At 37.5% G+C, this 25,859-nt stretch overlaps 1 protein-coding gene across 4 annotated transcripts in view; it reads right to left on the reverse strand.

Annotated features, from left to right (window-relative positions):
- Positions 1–739: 739 nt before the first annotated feature.
- The window catches only part of EIPR1 (EARP complex and GARP complex interacting protein 1), a 66,601-nt gene continuing 41,481 nt past the window's right edge, over positions 740–25,859 (reverse strand). For all 4 annotated transcript variants that reach the window (XM_058177861.1, XM_058177870.1, XM_058177877.1 and 1 more), the window contains 4 exons: positions 19,329–19,465; positions 11,958–12,125; positions 8,973–9,140; positions 740–1,009 (listed from right to left, as the gene is read on the reverse strand). In XM_058177861.1, the coding sequence (XP_058033844.1) occupies positions 835–1,009; positions 8,973–9,140; positions 11,958–12,125; positions 19,329–19,465 (648 nt within the window). In that variant the 3' untranslated portion in view covers positions 740–834. The remainder of the gene's footprint in view (positions 1,010–8,972; positions 9,141–11,957; positions 12,126–19,328; positions 19,466–25,859) is intronic.

The raw sequence follows: 25,859 nt of genomic DNA on the forward strand, positions 1-25,859 counted from the left end.
ATTTAGAAAATGTAGGTAGTTGCCCATCTTACATACGTAACCATGTGCCTGAATTATTTAGTGACAAGCTACAAGAACATTTGATGAAGCCAGAATGCACTAACGTGGTGTAAGAGCAAACTGGTAATAGAATTTCATTCCTCTCTCCCTAGATTTGAAATACATGGATTATTTCAGCACATGAAACTGAAGTTTCCTGTCTCCTCCTCCCTAATGCAGTCATCTCTAGTAAGCTCCCATCCCACAAGGCTCTCCAGAGGATGGAGGGAATCTACAGAACCCCGTGAACAACTGGAAGAGCAATAGAGCAAGGAAATTGCTAGACTAGGGAACCTCACGCAAGATGCACAAAATCCCTCCTCGCTTCAGGCAATTAACTCTCTCCATCCCAACATGTTTTATAGATCTTCTCAGACCTCTGGAGAGACTCTGGAAGAGGAAGAGGGAAGCAGAGAGGCAAGGAAAGCTCTGTTCTTCCATAAGCTTGAACAGCATCAGGCTTCACCCTAAAACTGAATTCATTCCTACAGCATAATACATATCGTACAAGAAAATTGGATGATAATAATAAGAACACCTTCACATATTTGTGGGGGTAATCTGCACGACACTCTTGCTGTTTAACAAAGGAGTCTGTGTGTGTGTGTGTGTGTGTGTGTGTGTGTGTGTGTGTACGCGCGTGCACAATTTTTATACTAGATCTTTAATTTCCAAATATTTACACCAGAAAGAAAAGGGCTGATGTTCCATCTATGACATTTATTTGAGGAACAGAGTATTTCCAATTATCAGCCAACATTGAGATAATGAAGCTCCAAAAAAATGTGAATAGATTTATAGCAGTATGTGGTATTTAAGAGCTCTGGGGACTCTGTTAATAACAAGCCGTCCATCATAGCTTAACGAGGCAAATAGCCATGGGTCGGCTGAGGACCATTCCACAGCATAGACGCTGTCTTCATGCTCTTCGTAGGTAGCTATTATGCTATCCTGAAGTGGCTCTTTAATCCTGAAATTCAAAAGAGAAAAAAGGGCAGGGAAGAGAAAAGCAAATGATTGAAGCAATTCTGATGTTCCTTCTCAAATGTGCTGTTAAAATGTGATGGACACCAGAGAGGAAGAATTATCCAAGAAAATGAGATACAAACAGGCAAATGAAAGATTTTAAAATGGACCGGTGTCCCTGCCACCCCTAGATCCTTCAATTATGTTTAAGGGCAAAAGCTGTGTTAGTGGAGATTTGGATGAGAAGATCCATTCGCAAGCTTTCTCCAATCCAGCCTGTTAAGTCAGAAGAAATTATGCATTATAATGTTTGTCCGAGAGCATATTGCAAACTGAAGTCCATAACTGCATTCCTTGTGCACAAAGCTTCATGGTAGTTTCAAATGCTTAGCACTGAAAACTATCAGTAAAATCATCGAAACATATTAGCCGTGCTGCAGATTAAAAAGTGGGACATGAATGTAAGTATGAGAAAAGAGTCATGATGGGGGGGAGGGGGGTTGTTCCTGAAAACTGTATGTATTTTACTTACTTATTAAGTTTATATGCCACCCATCTCCCCCATAACGTGACTCTGGGCAGCTTGCAAACCACAGAAAGATAAATAGAAAAACAAGTACAAATTTATAAACCAAAGAAACAAACAGCACAGGGGTGAGATTTTCTTACCCTGTCAGCCACCTCCAGGAGTGAGTACCCGCCGTGGGGTCCCATGCTAACCGCAAACTTGGCAAAGCCAAGTTTTAACATCCTTCTGAAAGGCCAAAAGGATAGGAACAGTTCTCACCTCCAGTGACAGAATGTTCCAGAGGATTGGGGCCACAGCAGAAAAGCCTCTTCTCCTTGACCCTACCTGCCGGTATTTCTTAACAGAAGAAGGTCCATAGCAGGAGCTTTGGACCAGATGGGAAAGACTAGTCCCACTGAGGTGAAATGGCTTCTCAGATACCCTGATCCATGCCATAAAGTATTTTAAAGGAAAGACCAAAATATCTGAATTGGATCCCAAAGCAAACAAAATCTATTTTGTTTTTCCCATGCTTTTTTTTTTCAAATTTCCTTTTAAAATTGATAAATGGGGCTTGTAGGAAAACTGGCAATGTCCCCACCGCTTCAGGGGGGGAAAAAAAGTTCAGTGTAACACATGTCATTGTCAGAGGACACTAATATCCTTTATTTAATTAGGTTAAGTTAATGAGGGTTTAATAAACAAGCATGGACTGTTTATTAATTACCGTTTCTCCGTGCCAAGGTTTGCATGGGGGTGGGGGAGGGGTGTTCTAATGCTCCGTCTAAGCCTAGTCATGGGAGATGTGTATGTTAAAGAGTGATAAGAGAAGCTACTTTTTTCTTCCTTTTGGTACTTTTAATTGTCTTAAGTTATTTTGTTTTCTGCTGAATTACTCTTTGGGGATTAAAGTAAACTGGCAACATATACTGTCCACTTGCTTCTATAATGCATGGACCATGCAAAGCTGTATTTTAGGAAGATAGAAAGTACTTTACTGCAAAATGCTGAGCAAGTTTCAAAGCCTCAGTGACAGAGCTGTCTTTGTGATTTTCAAAGTTAACTCTCATTATTGCTAATACCGTGTTTCACCGAAAACAAGACCCTGTCTTATATTTTTTTGAACCCTGAAATAAGCATTTGGCCTTATTGCCTTGCTCTCAAAAGCCCAATTGGGCTTGTTATCAGGGGATGTCTTATTTTGGGGGAAACAGGGTACTATTATTACTATGCTTGCCAGTAGTACTAGTTCAAATTGTTAAGGGAACATTTACTTGTGGTGGCTTTTATTCATCTCCCCTCAAAATCCCCTTTATGAGTAACATGCATTATTCAGTGGGGTTACTATTTCACTTTATCTGCTTAGGTGTGCAATTAAATGTTTAGCTGTCAAGGAAAGGAGATAAGGATAATTTACAGGGTACACAGAAGTTTCTTCAGGCCAAAAAAAAAAAAAAGTGTCTTCCTACATATACATACAAGCCATCTCCCCAATGCAGTATTTTTATTCATAATTTAAGATGTTGCCTTCATTGAGAATTTTTATTAATATTCTAGGAAGGATAGAAATCATTATCTTGCAAATAATCTCCCATCCCCAAATGGGTGGAATATTGAATGATCAAAACTATGTAATTTAAGGCTTATGACAACCAACCGCTTTATATTTATTCATAAAGAGCCGTGGTGGCACAGTGGTTAGAATGCAGTATTGCAGGCTAATTCGGCCCACTGTCAGGAGTTCGATCCTGACCAGCTCGAGGTTGACTTAGCCTTCCATCCTTCCGAGGTGGGTAAAATGAGGATCCAGATTGTTGGGGGGCAATAGGCTGACTCTGTAAACCGCTTAGAGAGGGCTGTAAAGGGCTATGAAGTGGTATGTAAGTCTAAATCAGTGGTTCCCAACCTTTTTTTGGCCATGCCCCACCTAAGCATCTCTAAAATCCTGATGCCCCCCCACCCGACATCTACATCTTACTATTCAAAAAGTGAACTCCTACTCACAAGGAAGAAGCCTAAAAGGCCATTAACTTGATTTAAACAAGGTTCCAATTGCCCCCATTGAAAATCAAATTGCCCCCCTCCCCCGTGGGGCGTGGGTCCCACATTGGGAACACCTGGTCTAAATGCTAATTGCTATTTATTTACATCTTTTGAATGGACAATATGCAGGATTCACTATCTTTTTTTTTTATTATTTGCATTTATATCCTGCCCTTCTCCGAAGACTCAGGGCGGCTTACACTATGTCAAGCAATAATCTTCATCCATTTGTATATTATATACAAAGTCAACTTATTGCCCCCAACAATCTGGGTCCTCATTTTACCTACCTTATAAAGGATGGAAGGCTGAGTCAACCTTGGGCCTGGTGGGGCTTGAACCTGCAGTAATTGCAAGCAGCTGCTGTTAATAATAGACTGTCTTAGCAGTCTGAGCCACTCAAGGACCCTTTAACTTAAAACATCAGCCAAAAAGTGTTGATTCTGACACACAGCTTAAAGATGAATGTGAAGCACCATGCACGCCTGAAAATTGAAAATTTAGGGTTACACAGCACCTCCAATTACAAGTCATAGGCAAGACACTTTTCCCCCTCCAAACATGACTTTTTTACCACCAGAAATCACCAAACTAACCCTCAAATTGCTCTCCTTAAACAAAAAATAAACTTTTCCAGTCAAATGGTTAACAGCGTACAAAAGCGATACTCAAGATGCCAGCCCGAGGGACAAACAGAACTGTTGAAATGCACCCTGCAGATGCCCTGTCTCTGTAGCTTCAGGCAAAAAGTGACCAACATCAGCATTTTGGCAGCAAACAGTGGAATCTTTCCAAACAAAGATTGCGAAACAACAACAAAAAAAGTGAACAGTCAAACTTTTCTTAAAGCAAGCTCATTATCGTGTTTTAGCCTTTTCTGCGTTGAAACAAGAATGGACTCTCAATAAGAAGTCATAACAATCCACTCAAGCAGTAGAAAAAAGGAGTACAGACTTAATGTACTTTCATGAGAAGCTGCTACCTATGGTGGTACTTAATAATACTCTGAACCAATTAAGCTATATTTAGATGGCAGATGCCAAGTAGATCAATCCTCCCTATCTTTATTGAGCATCTTAATTCTACCATCCATCTCACTTAGAGAACCATAATCTATAAGGCGTATTTTACATGTGTCTTCCAAGAAGACTTCAAAAGCCTTGTTGAAGCAGACCAAGAAAATACAAACAGGCTGTAGGGCATCCAGTTCAATTCAACAGTTCAATCCAAATTGTTATTGGGAGACAGCATTCAATTAAGAGATTCAACTGAATTGTCTTCAAACTGAACCTTCAAATTTCTGCACAGTCTCACTATTTAAGCATTCCTGTTTCAGACAAGGAACCACCAACAGACATAATAGAACCCCAAGTGACCTCTCTTGAGATCCTAGAATGTTACTCGTAATCTAGTGTTTCAGAAATGGGGGCCAGGAAGGAAGAGGAAGAAGAGATATAAGCCATGAGTAGCACAGTGGTTAGAATGCAGTATTGCAGGTTAACTCTGCCCACTGCCAGGAAGTTTGATCCTAACTGGCACAAGGTTGACTCAGCTTTCCAAGGTCAGTAGAATAAGGACCCAGATTGTTGGGGGCAATATGCTGACTTTGTAAACCGCTCAGAGAGTGCTGTAAAGCACTGTGAAGCTGTATATACTGTATACTGTATATACAGTATATACTGTATATATAAGTCTAAGTGCTGTTGCTACTGCTATCATATCTAACAAACATTAGTAGCCAGTACCGACATCATATCATCCTGTTTCATGTCAGATGATTTTCTCTTCTGTCCAGTGACTAATTTTCGGAGAGTGACCCCCAGATATATTATCATAAGCAGGGGGAAAAACCTTCTCTATCCTCTTTCTCCATCTTGTGACTAAAACTTTACATCCCCTATCATCACTTAAATCCTGCCTCATCATTCTCATATGGAAAGTGCTCTCATCCCTTAATCAACTGCTTGTGCAACAAATTAGCAGTTAAGCAGACAGCAAACAAGTCTGCTGTGCACATTCAGAAATTAGGACAAGGACACTGCGATAAGTGCACAGAGAAACACCATCTTTTATATCTCAAATTTCCAAATAAACAAATCCAAGTAATATTAAAAGGCTTAGATTTAGTGGGCACAATAGAAATTTAGTGGGATCAAGCGGATTAAGGAAACAAATCTGTCTCCGGAGACAAATGTTAGAGAAAGGATAATAAGGGTGCTGTCATCTATCTAGCATATTTGTGATTTGCCTTAATTCATGTTTTGATTTTTTCTAAACAGCTCCAGGAAAGCGTTGATCCAGTTATGGAGCAGCAGTCATAATAAAATTGGGAATTCCAGTGTGATCACACCTGGAATACTGTATGGTATTTTTGGAAATAACATTGGTAAAAAAGGTGAATCAGTACAACAGTCTTTGTTTCAGTTCCACTGTATCCTTAGCTCCTCCTTGCTGACGGATCATGTCAATTCGGAACCAATGAGTGGCTGGATCCACACAATATATGCAGCATCTCTTTCATTAGCTCTCGTTCACACAATCCATAATCATAATTTTTAAACCAGAATGGCTAGATTTGGCATGTTGAACCAAAATCAAGTATGTTACATCATGGCTTAGAACCATGTATGTACTTAGCCATGTATATGCATTTTTTTCCCTTTCGACTTCCAATACTTATTTAGAATGCACCACACTTGCTATTTTCTTGGTCATCCCTCCAGATTCTAGAGTTCATTTTTAGCTTTTCATGGTTTACTTGGACTTTTACCAATTAAATGCTCATGAGATGTTCACAAGTGACCTATCTTTTAATCCTCTATTAACAAAAGAAGAATGAAAAAAAAACCACTATAAAACTAAAAGACATTGTCTGGAATTCATTTTGATCTTAATTTTCTACCGGTATGTATTTAATGTTTAATCATGTATCTATCAATCTCTTTAGTTTTAATTAATTTTACTTTTTTAAATCTAACCTTTATAAATAACTCAAAATGATGAACATACCTAATACTCCTTCCTTGTCCTATTTTTTCCACAACCACCACCCTGTTAGGCTGAGAGAAAGAAACTGGCCCAAGTTGGCTTTCATGTTTAAGGTACGATTAGAATTTACCATCTATCTAGTGGGGTGCCTTAATCACTAGGCCAAACTGGTTCTCTTTATAATGTTAAAATATTTCATTCTGGTTGCTTCTACCACTCACTCTTCAAATTTAGAATCCTTATGCAGCTCTGGATTACTCAGTGAGCTCTGCTTATTCAAGCTCTTTCTACAAGGACAACTGTAAAGTTTTTGTTTAAGTAAGAAGTTAGGCTACTGAAGTCTTATGCAGGTTGACTATTATCTATAGGGTGGTAAGTTCCTGTCACTTCTCAACCCATCAGAGAAAGTAGCTAGAAGTTGGTTCTTGATACACCTTTGATTTTTCATTCTTTCTGTGGGGATGAGCAAGACAGAGATTTGTCTGGGTACTCATCTTCTGACGTTAGAGGATAATGATTACATGGTTGGGTCTTCTGAAGTGGTTGGCCCTAAAAAAACATTGGGGAAGTCTCCTGAACTTTCACTATTAAAATCTTTTTTGCATCCTAAAAGATTCTATGTTTGGGAATCATGACACCCAGATATATTCATATAATATTATTGTGGTTGCTATTTTTCCTCTGCTATATGATATTTAGGGGGAAATTTGAGACGAAATGAATTGCGCTCTCTGTACCTGATACACATAGATTCAGAAATGTTATTTGGGGATGCACATCCAACTCTCTCACTGGCAAAATATGATTGACAGGAGTCCTGAAGGTTCTGATGTGAATGCATACAAAAAGAGATTTCTTATAGTTTTCATTATTTATCCTATCATTTCTCAAGTGTTATATTTGGACAACACAACTGGCATTTGTAATAAGTAATCACAGACTGGAGTTTTCAGGGTTCTAGCCTACCACATCTTTCAGGACATTTGATTGAATGTGTTGTCGTTTGATTTTTCTGGGTCTATAACCTATAACCTTATAACCTATAAGTATGGTGCAGAATTCAATATAAGATGTGGGTATTGAGGCCCGGCAGCCCAGCTGGAAGGAGAGGAAGGGAAAGCAGGTCATGAGAGTGGCAGGCCGGCATGCACACACATGTAGCTTTGCTCACATGAATGGAGCTGCTCATGCACATGCACGTCAGTCTGCCGCTTGTGTGAGTAGAGTTAGGTGTGCGCTGGCCTGCTGCTTGTGTGGGTGGAGCTGCACACGCATATTACACGCCGACCTGCCACTATTGCGAATGGAGCTGCATGGGTGTGTGCTGGCCTGCTCTCAAGGGCCTATTCTGAATAAGCCACGTTCTGGTAGTGGGCCGTGGCCTGAGGGATGGGGACCCCTGTTGTAGTAGATGCCAGTTATTTAAAAATGCAGAAGAAGAAAAAGAATTACCTACAATAGAAGAATGGATATTGAAAGTTATCAACTTGGCTGAGATGGCAAAAATCTCAGCCTTTTTGAAAGACAATACACAGGAAAGAGATTTAATTGAATGGAAAAAATGGATTTATTATTTACAAAATAGATATCAGATTAAGAGATATCAGACTGCCTTTGAATAATAAGGATGTATTATCTTAGAATGTTATGGGGGAGGTTAGGAAATGAAAAGACTCGGATGAGGTTAATTGGGTTGGAAGGGAAAATTTTAGTCTATGTTTGGCTTATGTGTAATAATACCTTGTGATTGACCCGGGGAACTGGGGGGGGGGGAAGATGGGGTGAAGGGAGGGGTTTTGAGGGGGAGAGGGGGGGGAAAAGGGGGAAAAATGTTTGTTTGTTTTCTAAAACTTTTTCAATAAAAAAAAATGCAGAAGAAATTAGAAATTTGATATGGGTAGAAGAATCTAGGAATGATAAGCAAATGGCAATTTTTTAAAGCAAATCTTAAACTTAAAGCTGTACAAATTTAAATTATGTGGTTCAAATGTTTTTAGTAGCTACCAAAACCAATAAGGAGACAAGCAGGAAATCATTTTGTGGGAAACCAAAAACTTCCTTCACCTGTATTATATGTGAACTTATGGAAGGCTTTTAAAAAAAGCCTTCCATGAGTTTTGGATCCAAGCCCATGTGATCTTGTGGCCTCAACGTGTGTGATATAAAGACACTATAATATAGTGTATAAAGACATTAAAATATAAAGACATTAAATATAAAGACATTAAATATAAAGACATTAAAAATATGAGAAGTGCCAGTTCCACTCCCTTACAAAACATAATTATTTCAAACACATTGATCTACTTACCAATAAGGTGCATATATAAATATCCTAAAATTAGTAGAGAAGATTCCCATCAACCAAGATATAATTAGAACTTACAGACATATTTAGTGAGTTTATTAAAAGCAGATAGCTTCTTACTTGTCATCTTGCTGACGGTCTTCTTGATCACTAAATTCATCATCATCTACCAAGTGTCCAAAGGGCTCAGAAGAAATTGATACCATGTTGGAAAGAATGACTCTGCTGTCACTGCTGCCAGTAAGTACTAACTGGTCATGGGAATGATTATAACGCACGTTCCAAACCCTAAAAAGAGAGAGAGAGAGAGAGAGAGAGAGAGAGAGAGAGAGAGAGAGATGATGATGAACATTGGTTCCTTGAGTAATTCCTATTGCATGTTGCAACTAAATATGTTGGAGATATCTCAAGCTATCAAAGCTCATATTGTGAACAATGATCAATGACTGCAATAAAATAATTATTTGCTAAGAAGCAAATTGACTGGGTCGATCAAGTCTAGAGAGTATACGGTATATAATGGGTTAGATCCAGAATACCTGAAAGTGGAATATCACACGTGTACCACCAGAGAACCGAATACGGTACTATCACTAAGGGATTTTCAGCTAATTTACAAGGGTTTTTATTTCTTTTACTCTGAGCAACCTAAGATAAAGTTTAATAAGTAATTAGCTTTAGAGCTTATGTTCCAAAAGAATGTAAATATAATTTAAGACTCAAACGCTCATGAAAACTCTGGCTATCTCATCTCCAGATCCGCCAGAAATTGACTGCCTTATTCAAATACCTTAACCATTACACTACATTGGACGGTGGGATGTTTATTCATGAAAGAACTATGTTGGATTCAACTTAACACATGCTACCAGGCTGAAGAAGAGAACACTCCTTTACTTTTGGCTAGGCAGCATATCACAAGACTATCAAATTACCTTTCCTGAAAGCATGAATAAACCCTAAGATCCTGCTACAAACTACTTTCCATTTGGATTTCTAAAATTCTGTTATACATAATTGACAAGGTTTGCTGTCAGGGTAAGTTCTAAAGCTAATTTTTGAGGTGGGGGAGACCTCTAACCACTACTTGAACTTCCCAAACCCTCAAAAACAGTTTAAAGACAATCTATGAGCATCTTCAAACCTGCCAATCTCAGTAAGGGGAACAAACACAACCAAGTGAGCAAATGACTTGTTTTATTGTATTTTAAAATACAACACAACTGAGGCAGAAACAAATTGACTAAGCTCTCAACTGGAGCAGTGGTCTAGTTTCTTTCCATTTGAATTGGTATGCAGACCTGGTGTGGAATTGCCTAGACTTAAGCCTGCATATGGTGTAGTACCTGGTCTTCAAGTAATTTCCTTTAAGGAAGAAATGTTCACATTCTTAAACTAAAATCCATTAAAATATTGTTTTTCCAATGTTTGCATGGGAATAGGTAAATCCTTAAGATTTATATTGATTGTTTCCTGATTGCTTATTTGTACCCTATGACTATCACCTTATGATTCTTGATGAACGTATCTTTTCTTTTATGTACACTTGGTGCATATGCACCAAGACAAATTCTTTGTGTATCCAATCACACTTGGCCAATAATTCAATTCAATTCTATTCTATTCTATTCAATTCTATTCAATTCTATTCTCTGAAGTAAAACAAAAATGTAAATATAAGTAATATTTATAAATTAAGTATAATGCAAACAAAATATTTGTAAATATTTTATTAATTCAATCCAAATTATCCTCAGACCCTTACAGCGAACAGTAAAAGAGTCCATTAAAAGGGAATTAGCATTATTAATTGTTTTTTAAGTTTACATATCATGCCAATGTCTTCAGATGTTTGGCATCTATAATAAATTATTAATCTATCAATAAGAAAAGATGTTAAAAAGTTGCATCTTGTACTAAATGACTTCAAAGCTCAGAATTGTTTTCCCCACATATATTGTTACGAAAAAGAATTGTGAAACATGAACATTATATCTCTTGGCAATACAAAAGTATTTCAATGTTAATCTTCTAAAAAAGAATGAACTACAGCAAGCTCTACTATGAACACATATTAAAAATACTTTTCAGTATGGGCAATATTTTCCTAGTAAGCACTTGTTAGCTTTCAAAGTGTTTACTTTTCTTCTGTTTAATAGTCTCTGATTCTTAGAGACTGCCTGATCAGATCACTGCAGGTTTTTTGCCAAGGTTTTCCAGATGTGATTTGCCACTGCCTCCATCCTAGGGCTGAGAGTGAATGGCCGAAAGTTACCCAGGTGGCTTTGTGCCTAAGGCAGGACTAAAACTCAGAGTTTCTTGGTTTGGTTCTGCAACCCAATAAGACAGTCACAGACTTCAGAGGATAATTAGAACTGCAGAAAAAACAATTGCTACCAATCTGCCTTCCATTGAGGACCTGTATACTGCACGAGTCAAAAAGAGGGCTGTGAAAATATTTACAGACCCCTCACATCCTGGACATAAACTGTTTCAACTCCTACCCTCAAAACGACACTATAGAGCACTACACACCAGAACAATTAGATACAAGAACAGTTTTTCCCCGAATGCCATCACTCTGCTAAAAAATAATTCCCTCAACACTGTCAAACTGTTCACTAAATCTGCACTACTATTAATCTTTTCATTGTTCCCATCACCCATCTCCTTCCACTTATGACTATAACTTTGTTGTTTATATCCTTACGATTTATACTGTAATTGATTGTTTCCTGATTGCTTATTTGTAGCCTATGACTATCATTAAGTGTTGTAAGTGTTGTACCTTGATGAAGGTATCTTTTCTTTTATGTACACTGAGAGCATATGCACCAAGACAAATTCATTGTGTCCAATCACACTAGGCCAATAAAAAATTCTCTTCTCTTCTCTTCTCTTTTCTCTTCTCGCCTGATGCCCTTAATCATTAATCACAATCAACAGGCTCTTGGAAATTTTTAAATTTTTATGGGCTATATAAAATATTCGTTGTGCTGAGAAAAAGATGAAGATCTATAATCCAAGACAAACCTCCCTGAAAGTTTTGGAGAACAGGACAATAAAAAGGGAATTTTAGAAAACTGCCAAATAAATTCATTTTACCAGTGGGAATGTTCTTCTAGTGTCTTCACTGCCTCATTGACGTTTCTGGTGTCCCAGAATTTCACCTTGCAGTCATCTCCACAACTCGCCAGATAGTACTGTTTGTTGGGATTAAAATCTAGGTCCCGCACCAGCTGTCCATGAGCATTTTCTATGCAATATATTTGGCTGTAGGAGAAACAAAAAAACAATTCATCAAGAATAAATAAATCTATAATGAATGCTAGGTAGGCTGCTAATAAAAAAAGGGGGGGCATGTTTGCTCCGCAAATTTATCTATGTCCATTTAAGGAATGATCATTAAGAGATGATTTGTTGCATCTGTTCTGGTGGCAAGAACTTACCACCACTGCTTCACTCCTTTAAAACTACCATCTGAACTGAATGTCTAGAAAAAGACCATTTACCATGAGCAAACAATCTGGGACCGCCCATTATATGAATGCAGAGCTTCTGGCACCTAGATACACACCACCGTATCCATTACCCTACTCTGTATTGCTACAGGGCAGCAGGTAGGGGGAAATAGCTATTCATTAGTTTCTCGTCTTTACCATACTGGCAGCATCCCTGAGAACTTGTATCCGTGCCAAAGTCCATCTTCCATGTAGGAAAATGGGGGACAAGGAACTAATGAGTCGACCGAGATCGCCATATGTGCCTATCACAGTGCCAATGATGAAATTCAGATGTGCATCACAGTAGATTTGCAGCAGGTTGGATGCCGGTTACAGAAATCTCTTGCTGGCACCGACTAAAAAGTGAACATGCTGTTTCCTTCTCACTTTATTGCGAACTTGGTTCGTTCTTCTGGCATCCAGCAACAGAAGCAACTGTCAATTTAAAAATGAGTATCTTGAAGTAGCATGTGACCAGCAACACAAAATAATCTACATAGTGCGTATGTCATAATTGTGTGGTGGGGGGGAAGAGGGAAAATTATAAGCCGTTATTGCAATAGTTCAGTCTTGGGAAACAATATCAGCACTGAGAGCTATTTTTTTTAAAAAAAGATGCCACGAATTTATATTTTTTTGCCCACAATTTCTAATAGTAAAAAGAAAAAGTATTGGATGTTTTAATAAGGAACTTTTTAAAAAGTCAGAACAATTGATTCTTATTCTTCATAGAATACACGGTCCTTGATTTACAACTGCAATGAAAATTCTGGTCCGCTGCTAAGGAAGGTGGATGTTAAATGAATTGAACCCGATTTGACAACCTTGTTTTATCAGTTGTTAAGCCGATCACTGCAGCTATGAAATGAATCATGTGGCCGTTAAGCAAATCTGGATTCCCCCTTCGACTGCGCTGGTTGGAGGTTAGGCGAATAAGTCACAAATGACAACTTCATGATCCCAGGACTCCGCAACCACTATAAATACATGCTGGCTGTCAAGCACTTGAACTCTGACCTATGACTATGATCACATGACTACGGGGGTACTGCAACGGTTGAAAGTATGAGGACAGGCCAGAAGTCACTTTTATAAGCACCGGCGTAACTTCAAATGGCGGCTAAAGGAATGGTTGTAAGTCAAGGACTACTTGTAGCTGTGTTCCATAAAGCCAACACAAACCTGGAATCAGAGAATTCGGAACCAAACAGGATACTCGTTTTCAGCATGAGAGCAGAAACAAGAAGGAAGAGGGTCCCTTTTTTTGTGCTCAGCTGGCACCCGAGCATGACTCAAACTTTCCCCTGCCCTGCATATGTTTGTGAAGGACTGTGAAAGCACCACAACTATGGATATGGGAGTCACGATTAAATTTTTAGCAAAGAGGTGATTTCGCAAATATGGAATCTGTGAATAATGAGGACTGACCATATTTTTAAGGAGGAAAGAGAAGCTGAAAAAGGTGATAGGGAGGATCACCAGCATACCCATGGGATATCGGTCCCTTTTCAAGAACTCATGTCCCATATATTCTTTGTCGGTTCTTACTGAAGAATCTTGAAATCAAATCTCTGCCAGGGAGTGTCACAAAGAGGAATCTTAAAAAAATTGAAGCTTCAGATCTTTTTAAACTGTAAGCCAAAGGGCAAGGACTATCATGTTTTTATTATTCTCTAAGCTACCATTAGAGCTTTTCAGGATGAAGGGGGAGAGGGAGAAGGGAGTTTAAACATCTTTAACAAATAAATATTCCATAACCTCTTCCCCAAATCATGTTAAACATGCAATTAATACCACTCTGAGTTTGGCCCTTTTATATACATCCAGACTATACAAAAAGTTTCAGCCTGGAGGTAAAATTGGAAGTACAGTAGTGGCCAAAATTGTAGAAACCTTTTTGGGAAAAGTGTATTTTTGAGGTTTGATGGCTAATAACACCAGTTTTTTGGGGGGAGTTTCAAGATAATCATATTCCACTGCTGGAATGGCCATCCAATTGAAAATCTATGGTGCCAACTAAAGAAACTTCTTAGTCAGAAGTGACCCAGCAATAAAACCCAGCTAATAGAAGCAATCATTCAATCTTGGTTTCATATTATAACAGTTGCAGAACGAAAAGACTTGGTTCACTCCATAGGAAGACATTGTAAGGCCGTAATTCATGCTAAAGGTTTCCTAATTATTAACTGACATGGTGATAATTTTTGTATCTCATTTTTTTCTATGCATTTCACATTTCTTCTTTATACTGTAACTGATATTCCAATAGCCAATTCTTCATAAAAGTTATTGCATTACATTCTTGATTAAATTATCTTTCCATTGATATATAATTCTATGGTACTATTAAAAACAGTGGTGTTATTAGCTAGTTTTAGAAAATACACTTTTCCCAAAAGGTTTCCACAATTTTGGCTTAGAAGAGATAATTGTTCCCTTTTATAGATATACTCCAAGTCAAATTATTTATCTCTACAAAAATCCATGCCCTGTAGGGTCAAGTCTGATTATTTCATGATATATGAAGTATAGATGTTTTCACTCAGAAATATCAAAAATATTTCATCTGTTTTCAGTATAACCTGGAAAACATCCAAAATCAAAAAATCTCCTTTGCATTTAAAATTAAAATTCAACACAAGAAGAGACCATGGAAATTACTTTTTCCAGAATGGATATATCTTATATTAGTGAAAAAATAGTTGGAGGAGAAAAATCAGAATAATTTTAATGCACTCGTTCATAAGCGACAACTCAACCACAGGGTCACTGTAGTATCTTGAAGCTACTTCCCAACTATCTCATTTATTTGTCTAGCTGTTACAGAAGTAGCACAATGGGACCTATATACTTTTCAAAGGCTATGTTCCAAAAATGGAACCAGGATCCACTTCCAGAGAGAAGAATTCAGGAATTTCCAGGCACTGAAATAGAAGCCCCAGGCTTAAGCCATTCATTTTGCTCTATGGGATAAAAGCCAATACAAAAAATAAATCACTTTTACTAATGATGTTTTGGGGAATTAAAAATATGGGGACTAGACTTCATTTAAACATTGATTTCAGAATGGGAAGGAATAGAATTTTTTATTAGATATGTGCAAATAACAATTAATTTTAAGAAGGAGAAGGAAATATATTGTATAGAAAACAATGGGAGGTGAAATTTGAAATATGTTTAAGGATGTACCTGACTGGATAACTTGTTCACAATGATTTTTTATTATTATGCTTATAAAAAATAAAAAATTCTTTGCAAAGAAAAAAAAAGAAATCATTTTTTTTTAACCCCAATCCACTCTGGTGGGACAAATTCTGAAAACCATGAAAAGGCTGATGAAGAGGCCACTTAGACTCTGCTGAGTACATAGGAATGGAAAAACTGCCTGTATGGGAATATTTAAAGATAAACTTAAACCATGGTTTAACATGGTTTTGTGTGGTTATAAAATGGAATGTGTAGTTCTCCAATTCTGCCATTCTATCCATCTGGAAGTGAGAATGTATTTTTGCTTCAGTATATCCCACGGTGGCTGAAATGTTGCATAGTGATACTATGACCTCTCTCTCAGTGCCTAGAGGCTGTTGATACTGAACCCTGGCAAGATAGGATGGCTCTGGGTTTGGGGTTCTTTGGTCCATGGAAAACTGTCATCTTTAGTCTTTGATTGGTTGGCACTGCCCCAGAGATTTAGTATGTAATCTGGGGGTTCTCCTGGACTCATGTCTCCTGCTCAAGGAGCAGATGGCAGTCATGGCAAGGAGGGCCTTTGCTCAAATGTGGATTGTGTGACAGTTATGCCCTTTCCTGGACCAACAATTTCTGCTCACAATTACCCATGTCTTAGTCACCTCCCATTTTGACTTCTGCAAAGCTCTCTACATGGGGTTGCCCTCGAAAAATAACTGGAATCAACTGGTTCAAAATGCAGTGGCCCACATGGTTTTGTACAGGCCTAGATAGGCATATGTGTCATCTCTCTTGCAGGGGCTGCACTGGCTGCCAATTTGGTTCCAGGTCCAATTCAAAGGGCTAGTTGTCACCTTTGATTCAGGTTATTTCAAGGACCATCTTTGGATCAGATTATTTCAAGGACCATCTTTTCCCAATCCATCAGAACGGAGATGCAGGGAATGCTTTGGGCCCCCTCCATCTGGCAGGACTAAGGTGAAGGGTCTTTCCATGGTGGTTCCTTCGCTGTAGAACATCATCCCTGGAGAGACACTCTATGCATAGACACTCTATGCAGATCGGGAATTACAATGCAAACGTGTTCCTTTATATATATTCAGGACTGACCTCAGTCACATTATTGGTATGAATTCTCAGGGCTACAATTGCCTTGAGAAGAGAAGGAATGCAAAAGCACTCTTCAAATACTTGAAAGGCTATCCCATGGAAGAATAGAAAAGCTTTTTTTTTTAAATTTCAGGATGAAAAATATGGAATTAACTCATTTAATGATTTTCATAAATGTTAGGAAAAAACTTCCTAACAGCAAGAACTGCTCGACAATGGAAGCAGTTAGTCAAAGAGGAGGTGGGCTCCTTTATAGTGAGCAGTGGCTAGTTAACCATCTGATTTTAATTGGATTCTTGCACTGAGAAGGAGTGAATTCTATTGAGTTCCAGTTCTATGATTTTAGGAGTCTAACAACATGCAAATCTAATCAAGCATGCCACAATAAAATGAATTAATTTTTTAAACCCAAGCAATTAACAACAGAAACCAATTAAAAGCAGTGGAGGCTAAAATATCACCAAAAGATAATCTAAAAATACATACATGACATATTTGGGTTGGAAAATTAGCCTACTCTAGTTTATTCTCTATATACCATTGAAGGCTCCCCTGCAAATTTAGATGTATGGGAGTAATCTGATATTGTCACATGATACCAGAATATCAGGGCATTATCCTCTGCAACAACAGGCATTGTATATTATTAATTTTATTATTCATGATATTATTATTATTTTATATATTGGTGGAATCGCCTTGACTGAAGCAGTAGATAGGTAAGTAAGTCAGTAGGTAGAGATAGATGATAGAGAGATGATAGATGGATGGACAAGCAGACAGACAAACAGAAAGGTAGGCAGGCAGGCAGGCAGATTTGGCTGCCGTATTTTTTCTAAGTGCAATTCAAGGTACTGATAATAGCCTTTAAAATTCTACACAGCATAGGACCAAGATATCCGCAGGACTTCTAAATAAAATTTGTTTGACAAAGTTGTACCAGTGAAGTATGGTGGGAAAGACTGCCAGAGTATTTCTTCTTTGGAAACTGTTAACACCCCACCCCACCCCTCAAAAATCAGCATTTTTATTTCTTAAATTTAGAAAGCTTACTAAATCAGCATCCAGGAATTGAAGAGGTCAATTAATGTTGAGCTAATGTGCGTGAGTGTTTTATTGCCATTGTTGTTGTTGTTAAATATCTTTAATATATTTATACATTTCTGTGTGGGCATGTGTCGGTATGTATCTACACCCACAGATATGTGGTCTTTTTGTCCTTGTTTCACATATATTATTTGGCATGTAGCTTTTGTAAGCCATTTAGGATTGCTTGAATAAAGGGCTGCAAAGCAATACAAATAAATACACAAATAACAAAAGCTTGAGAGCATGGAACAGTCTTTATCTGGCGACCAAACCAGAATTCATCTTCTGAGGGAGATGGGGAAAACATGGCTGAAAGGCCTATTTCCAAGTGGCTCCAGCATAGGAGAATGAACACCTTGGAGTCTAGGAAAACCATCTCTTGCACAACCTCTCCTCACGATCTTGTGGCCGAAGACATGAAGGGATAAAAGAAAGTCTAGTCAATTGCTAAACAGGCTGCCAACAAAACCAGGGTGGTTGAGAGAATTCACAAGATAAGAAGATGTCACGGACTGGCTGACCCACCGCACAGACATGACATTGCTATGCATGCCCTTGCAGAAAACGAAAAGGGAGAGGGACTGAAAAACACAAAGCACTTTAAACATGCATTTTTAGCATTTCCTAATTGAACTGATTGGGGGGGGGGTTGTTCTATCAAGAAGCATAATTGGAGACAATGGAAATATACTCCTCCCCACGAGCATTCAGGAGACATAAAACTGAATTTAAAGGCATCTCCCCTTTAAGGCAGGAGAAGTTATTACAAGACATCCGTCTTCCAAGGCTAGTGATAAATTACTGTGTGCTAAGGGGATAAGCTGTATCTTAAAAAAGCTGGCACAGACTTCTGTTGTCATGGCAACAGATGTGCACAACATCACTCCTCTGCTTATCAAAATCACAACTCGACCAGGAAAGGAGTCCTATATTTCTTATACTGAAGTATTAGCTTTGCTAGCATTCAAAATTGTGATATGTTGCAACCCCAACCTTAAATAAATGTGTACCAAGAAGCTAGCTGTTAACGGAATGGAAATGCCTGGTGTGTTATCTTACACCATCAAAATCAAATAGAAAACGGAAGGGGTGTTTTTCCTTTATTAAAAAAAAAAAGGGGGGGGGAGGAGAGTAGAACTTTTAAAAAGGAAACAGGGCATCAGAGTCAGCCGGTGTTTAAATCCAGATCCAAGAGGTAAGGATGTGTTGGTCTGTTCTGAACCGTATCAGCTGACTTCAAATGACATTTTATAAAATACTCGCTCAGGATAATCTATTTCGTTTTATCTAATGGGAGATTTATTTATTTACTTCAGCCAGAGAGGAAGGGGTGCATCTCATTAGATGTAAGGATAAGGGGAACATACGACAGGTTAGTTATTAAAAAAGCAATGGCAGGTGAAAATGTGACAGGTTAGTTATTACAGCTATGCCAAGCCTAAAAGCTGGAACAGCTACTACAGTAACCATTACTGCTGCCCATTTTTTTTTTTTTTTATTGAAATAGGAGATCTAGCCAGAAACATCAGGGTAACTTGTCTGGTTGGTGTTTTGTTTCAAGGACATAAAGGGCCATGCTTCTTACTTCATAGTGCGTATATCCCATCCTCGTATGGCCGTGTCATTGGCTGTGGCAATCTGGCTACAGTTGTGATGAGGACTCCATTTTCCTGACGTAAACTTCAGCTGTCCTTTTCCTTCCAAGGTCAGTGAATTTGACAACTGTGCATCAAAAAAACAACCCAAATCAGCGTCTCTAATAGAAAGTTAATCCGAGCAATAACAGCAACGGCAATTTAGAGGTGATAACAAGCAGAGCAACTCGAATCTAAAAATCACAGAATTATTCTTATGTTGGATTACAGTTCCAGTCTAAAATTCATCACTAACTTCACGCAAGCCCTGCATTTTGCCTGTTCGGTACAATTACCCGCCTGTATGCAAACTCCAAAGGACTTTCTAGAAATACTGTTTTCTTTTTCTTTCTTTCTTTTTCTTTTTGTTAAGTACCACAGGACTAAGAAGTGAAAAAAGGTCTGACAATTATGCTTTAAACACAACAACTTTGGTCCCAAACTTTTGGTTATATTGTTGTTGTTGTTGTTTTTTAAATATCAACCATTCAAATATTAGATGTGAAGTAACCTTTTGTCCTTCTCAGTGGAGAACCTAATTAGACTGTGGGAATTAGATTTGGGATTCCATCAGTGCGCAGAGAGGAGATGTCCATAAATGATTTTTTAGCAGAAAAAATGTGGGATCAGTTTTGTGGGGTCAAAAATCTTCCACACAAAACTTTTCAGTACTTTTCGGTGTTTTCTCCCTCCAAAGTGAGAGATTACACATGCCCAGGGTGTAGCTCAAACTGCTTCCTTAACACAGCATTTTTTTTATGCCAATGATAAACCTGAATTATGAAATATAATTAGCTCATTATGTTCATTAGACAAAATGTTGAAGGTAGAAACTGTTATCTACAATGGAGCCAGACACTGTGAGCTTGATTATTGGATTACTTTTTGTCTAATGCTTGCCAGCACCCAAACCACCAATTTTTTTTTTCTTTTTACAGAACAGGAGAATATAGAATTATAAATCTGTATACTTGTATCTTCCAACAGATTTACCTGGGCATTTGGCCTTCCAGGTAATGTCCTTATACACCCATACAAGAGTTGATTTATATATGATTTTACAATATTTAAAATGCTTGAAACATCTGCAATCTAAGCCACAGTGCTAATTACCTGTTAAATGTACTTCTTAACATTGAATAAAATTTTCCATTTCTACTCCTCACCATTTCATATTCATATTTAGTATTATTTTGAATAATGTGCATGCAAGTATGTGGGCATACACAGAATGTATTGAAGGTCTATATAGCTTCACTTTGAATTGTTGAATCCCGTACAAGTAGTCCTCGACTTACGACCACAACTGAGCCCAAAATTTCTGTTGCTAAATGACAAATTTGTTAAGTGAGTTTTGCCTCATTTTATGACTTTTCTTGCTACAGTTGTTACGTGAATCACTGCAGTTGTGAAATTAGTTAGTAACACGGTTATTAAGTGAATCTGGTTCCCCATTGACTTTGCTTGTCTGAAAGTCGCAAAAGGTAATCACACGACCCCGGGACGCTGCAACCATCATAAATATTGCCAAGTATCTGAATTTTGATCACTGACCATGATCACAGGTGATACTTTAGGACTATCACACTTGAACACAGCGAACACTGTCTGGAGTACTTTGGACTAGATATTTTATCATTGCCTACTATAACACAGGCAATGTTACCATACCAAAAATAAACAATAATTTATTTTTTAAAACTAGATTTTTTTTTCAGAACAAATGCTATGTTATTTTAAGGCAAGAAACAAAAACAAAACAAAAAGAGAAGTTCAAGGACAATATAGAAATGCCCTTAAAGTGGGAGTAGATAGATCTGCCTGCAATACAGGAGTGGGAGACAGAAATGAGAAACTTTCCAGTGGCCAATGGAATTGTAGTGGGATGATGGCAGTAATGAATCAAGGAAATTATGCAAATAAAGAGCCCTTAACACTTTTCTAAGGGATGGAATACAGAGATGAATGTTAATAAGGAAGGCCAAATAGTTCATTAACCACAAACCATAATGCCCTCAGAAATAATACTGTGGCACCTTAAATTAAAACAATTTCCTAATCTCTAAGGTCTTCTATCTCCCTATCCGTATCACCATACAAATATTCAAACCTACATTGGATTTTATATCCATAAAGAAAGAAGACCAGTTGGCTCCGTTGGTGATGGAGATGGTTTTTTTAGACCGCCAGCCCTGAGATCACATTAGAGCCATCTAGACAGCGCAAATCAGCTGTCTGACGGCTCGGAAACCTTTCCCTCGGAAAAAGAGGGAAAGGTGAGCATACGGGAGGAAGTAGAGCTCCCCGGAAAGCCCCAGGAGTGATTCTAGGGGCTTGAGGGTGAGAGCTCCCTGTTTAAGCCCGAGAGCTCCGGATCTGGGACGAGTCTGCTTTTTAGCTGACCAAATCACCGCAACCATCTCTGCGATCAATATGATAATTTAAACTGATAAATGGCAACGCAGACAGAGCAATGTCAGGAAGGTGGATAAATGCAAGTACCAGACCTTAACTCCATTTTTAAATAGTACTTGAGACGAGTACTTAAGAAGAATAAGAAAATGGTGAAAGCGAAAGTTAAGGAAGTTCTTATTAACAAGGCTAGCGCTCTTAGTTCCATTTAAACCTGTTGGAATTTACACTTACATGAAGATTTTATAAGAAGTGAAATAAGATATTTTCTCTCTCTCTCTTTTTTTTTGAAAAGATTACAGACTTACTGAAATTGTTGCAAAGTATAAAAGTAAACTGAGAAATGGATCCTAAAGATACAAAGTTTAATGTTAAGGACGAAGGAGTCTCGTCATTTCAAATATATAAGCTACAGGAAGATATGAAAAAAAAATTAAAGGGATTTTTAAAGGAAGCTTTGGAGTCACAATTTTCGGTTACAGATCAAAAATTTAAGCAGATTCAAGAGGAAATCCTGGAAATTAAAGATCAGAATGAGGATATAAGAAATGATGTGTTGGCTGCATTTAAACGACTGTGTGAATGTGTGATTCAGTTGGATGAAAGAGTAGAAGAAATCAGTCAAGTTAATTTGAATTTGGAAAATAAAATAGCGGAAGTTCAGACAAAGGTGGAGAAGGTAGATGATGAATTGGTGGTGTTGCAACTTAAATCAATGGAGTTTGCTCTGAGAGTTAGAGGACTTAAAGAAAATAAGCAAGAGAATTTGAAAGAAATTTTTGCAGAGGTTTTTGCACAGGTGATTGGAGAGCAACCAGAAGATATTGTAATTCAAATTGAAAAAATATATCGTGTTAATTCTAAGGTTGCTAGACAGAAACAGCTATCAAGAGATATTGTGATTTATTTTAAAACCAGGAGGATGAGGAATGAAATTTTACAAGTATCTTATAAAAATAAAATCCAAATATTAGGACAAGAGATATTAATTTTGAAAGAAATTCCTATTAAAATGTTAAGAAGTAGAAAGGAATTTGCTTTTTTGGTGGATGAGCTTAGAAATCGTCAGATATGGTTCAGATGGGATGTTCCAGCTGGTTTAACAGTAAATTATACAGGAAGAAGATATTGTCTTAATACAGTATCTAAAGCAAGAGATTTTTATATTAATGTATTAAAGGCTGGAAGTCCATATCAAATAGTTGGGATTAAAATTGACGCAGAAGAAACAGTGGAAAAAGTAGGGGATGTAAAGGAGAAAAGATTGAGCCAAGTGGTTATTAAATGTAAAGAACAAGGAGTAAAGAAACAACAATTTCAAGTGAATAGAGTTTCTCTTTATGGGAAAGCTTAAATTATAATTAACTTTTGTTAACTTATATATCTTTGTAAGAATAGTTATTTGGAATTTGTAAAATTTATTTGTATCTGTTTGAATTTATAATTTAAATGTTGGAGATGTGACTAGTGATGTTATTTGTTTATATATGGTTGAATTGTCAACAACTGAATTATTTGATTTGGGGGAGTCTTGATAAAAACAGAAAACAAACAAGAAATGGACTTAATTAAGGAATGTATGAAAATGGCTATAAATTATTTGGTAATTTATAGTGTTGGATATATGGGGAAGAAGTGGGACTAAATGTAAATGGTATTGTTTGAATTTATATATTAAATGTTGGAGTGATTGTAGTAATGCTAGTTGATTATATGTGGATTTGTTAAAATTTAAATTAATTTGGATAAAAAATAAGCTAATGATAATAATAGAATAAGAAATGGAGTATTAAGGATTGGATAAAAATAATATTATTTATTATTATGTATGATGGATCTATAAATCTGGTGGACTATACAAGATATTACTTCAAATAGGGAGTATATTGATTTTAACTTTAATATCAGCAATTGGATTTTCGCTATTGAACTATTGGAAGATGGAATATTGTATACCGTTGAAGATTGGACACTAAAATTAATGAATTTAAAAGAGAAAGCAGAAACTTTAGTGTACTTAAAAGACTGTCTACGGAAGAATATTGGAATGGAGAAGAAGGACTGAAAAGCTAAGAATGGATAGAATCTAATTGTAATAGTTTGTTCTCTTTTCTTTTCTTTTCTTTTTTTAATAGATAAGGGGAGTTAAGGTACTAGGGGAGGGATGGACGTTTATGGATTGTTTGCTTATTTTAGTTTATGATTGTTAGGTGACATATCCTGTATTTTGCTCTGGGAAGTCCAGGGGGATGGGGGGATTGGGTGAAGGGGGGTGGAGGGAGGGGATAGGGTGAGGGTTGGAGGGTAGAGGGTGGAAGTATGGGTAAAAATGTTTGTAAAACTTTTTGGAAAAAAAAAAAAGAAAGAAGACAGAAGTATGACCATAAAATGAGAGGTATAGGAATGGAAGATGTTCTCCAGCTTCTGCAAGACACAAAAATCTACAACAGTACAGAACAAAAGTTGGACTGGTACAATACTGCTCAGTGGATCCTAACAGCTTACATATACTATGAAGCAAAAATTCAATTCAAAATTCAATCAACTTATTTTGAAAATCAAAATATTGAGGTGACTGAAATTTAAATATTTAGCTTGTAATGCCTGACATGTATAAAGAACAGTGACATTCCACTGAAAACCGTAGATTTGGTGTTGGACTGAACACTGCTGGATAGAATCAGGAATCTCTTCATTTCATACAAGGAAAGAAATATAATTTTTCACTGATTTCCTCCTCCTCTTCACTTTTGCTCATTTCATCATCCCTTGCTGCTGCAAATTGCTATAAAGAATCCTTAACCTTCATGAAAGATTTGTAATGAGACACAGTGGAAACACGAAAGTTCATTGTGTGAGGGGATCTTGGTCATGGATGTTAGGATCCAAATTATTATTCCACATCCTGCACATCAGTCACAGTTTTGTAATTTCCTTTAAAAATGTTTGTGTCTGTGTCAATGAACAACCCTTAGGTGATGCTTCATACCTGGAGAGAGGTGGAGCATCTCAAAATCTCAAAACTTAGAAGCACATCTACAGGCTTTATTATCCATCTTCGTAATTAGCAAACCATCAATTATGCACAACAGCCAAATGTATGGAAATAATCTTAATTTGCATAATCAGTTAAGCACAGAAGTCAGCGTTCCAGGGCACCAAAGCTGGAGCAAGTCTTTTTTTTAACTTTACTTTTCCCCCCCCTTTAGTGCATACCACACACTGAGCTTTCACTTACAGAGAAATTGTCTGGGCAACTGTAAATGAAGTGAACAACGAGTTAATTTGAAGCTTTTAATTTGGAGGAACTGCACAGCTAATGAAAGCATGTGCCAGTGATCAATTTCTGTTACTGAATTCAAGCGGAGTACCTGTTAAAGCCAAAGAGCTTGAGGTTCAACGAAAAATTCTCTTTCCATTAAGCGCTATGACTTATGACAGGATGGTGAACATCCCAAAGGTAATACTGATATTTGATACAGATTGGAATTAAGGAGAAATATGGTAACTTTGAGATTATGAGCAAAAGAACCTGCCTTGCACAGCAAAAGCCTAATTAACATTCAAAGAACCTTAAACCAAGGCAAGGCAAAGGAGCCCGAGGGATGGAGAGGAAGGACAGGAAGCGCAAGCATGTCTATAACATCCTGACACTCCAATCAGACAAGAATGTTGATCACTGCATGCAAGCAGATTTTACTCTAGAAGGGGAATTGGCCAACAGTTGGCAAGGGAGAGAGGGAGTAACTGATGGAAGAAACTCATGTTATACTGGCAACCAGTAGAAAGGAGCTAAGAAAGCTTTCTGGATGACCAACAAGCAGGGTAGAAAATGGGCAGACAGGCTTCCACTCACAAGGAAAACCTTTGCATCTATGATTGTTCTACTGCTGTTAGGAGCAAGGTGCAGTTTTTCAACAATAAAAACAGATTCTCCCAATTTTTGAAACTGTTTTATCACTCTTCTGACAGACCCGAACTAACACACAGCAATGCTTATAATGTCTAAAAATGTTAGCAATCTATTTCAATAGCAAACACATTCAGATAGGCAAAAATGACAAATATTA

The sequence above is a fragment of the Ahaetulla prasina genome, chromosome 1 (assembly GCF_028640845.1).
Source record: "Ahaetulla prasina isolate Xishuangbanna chromosome 1, ASM2864084v1, whole genome shotgun sequence".
Lineage (NCBI taxonomy): Eukaryota > Metazoa > Chordata > Lepidosauria > Squamata > Colubridae > Ahaetulla > Ahaetulla prasina.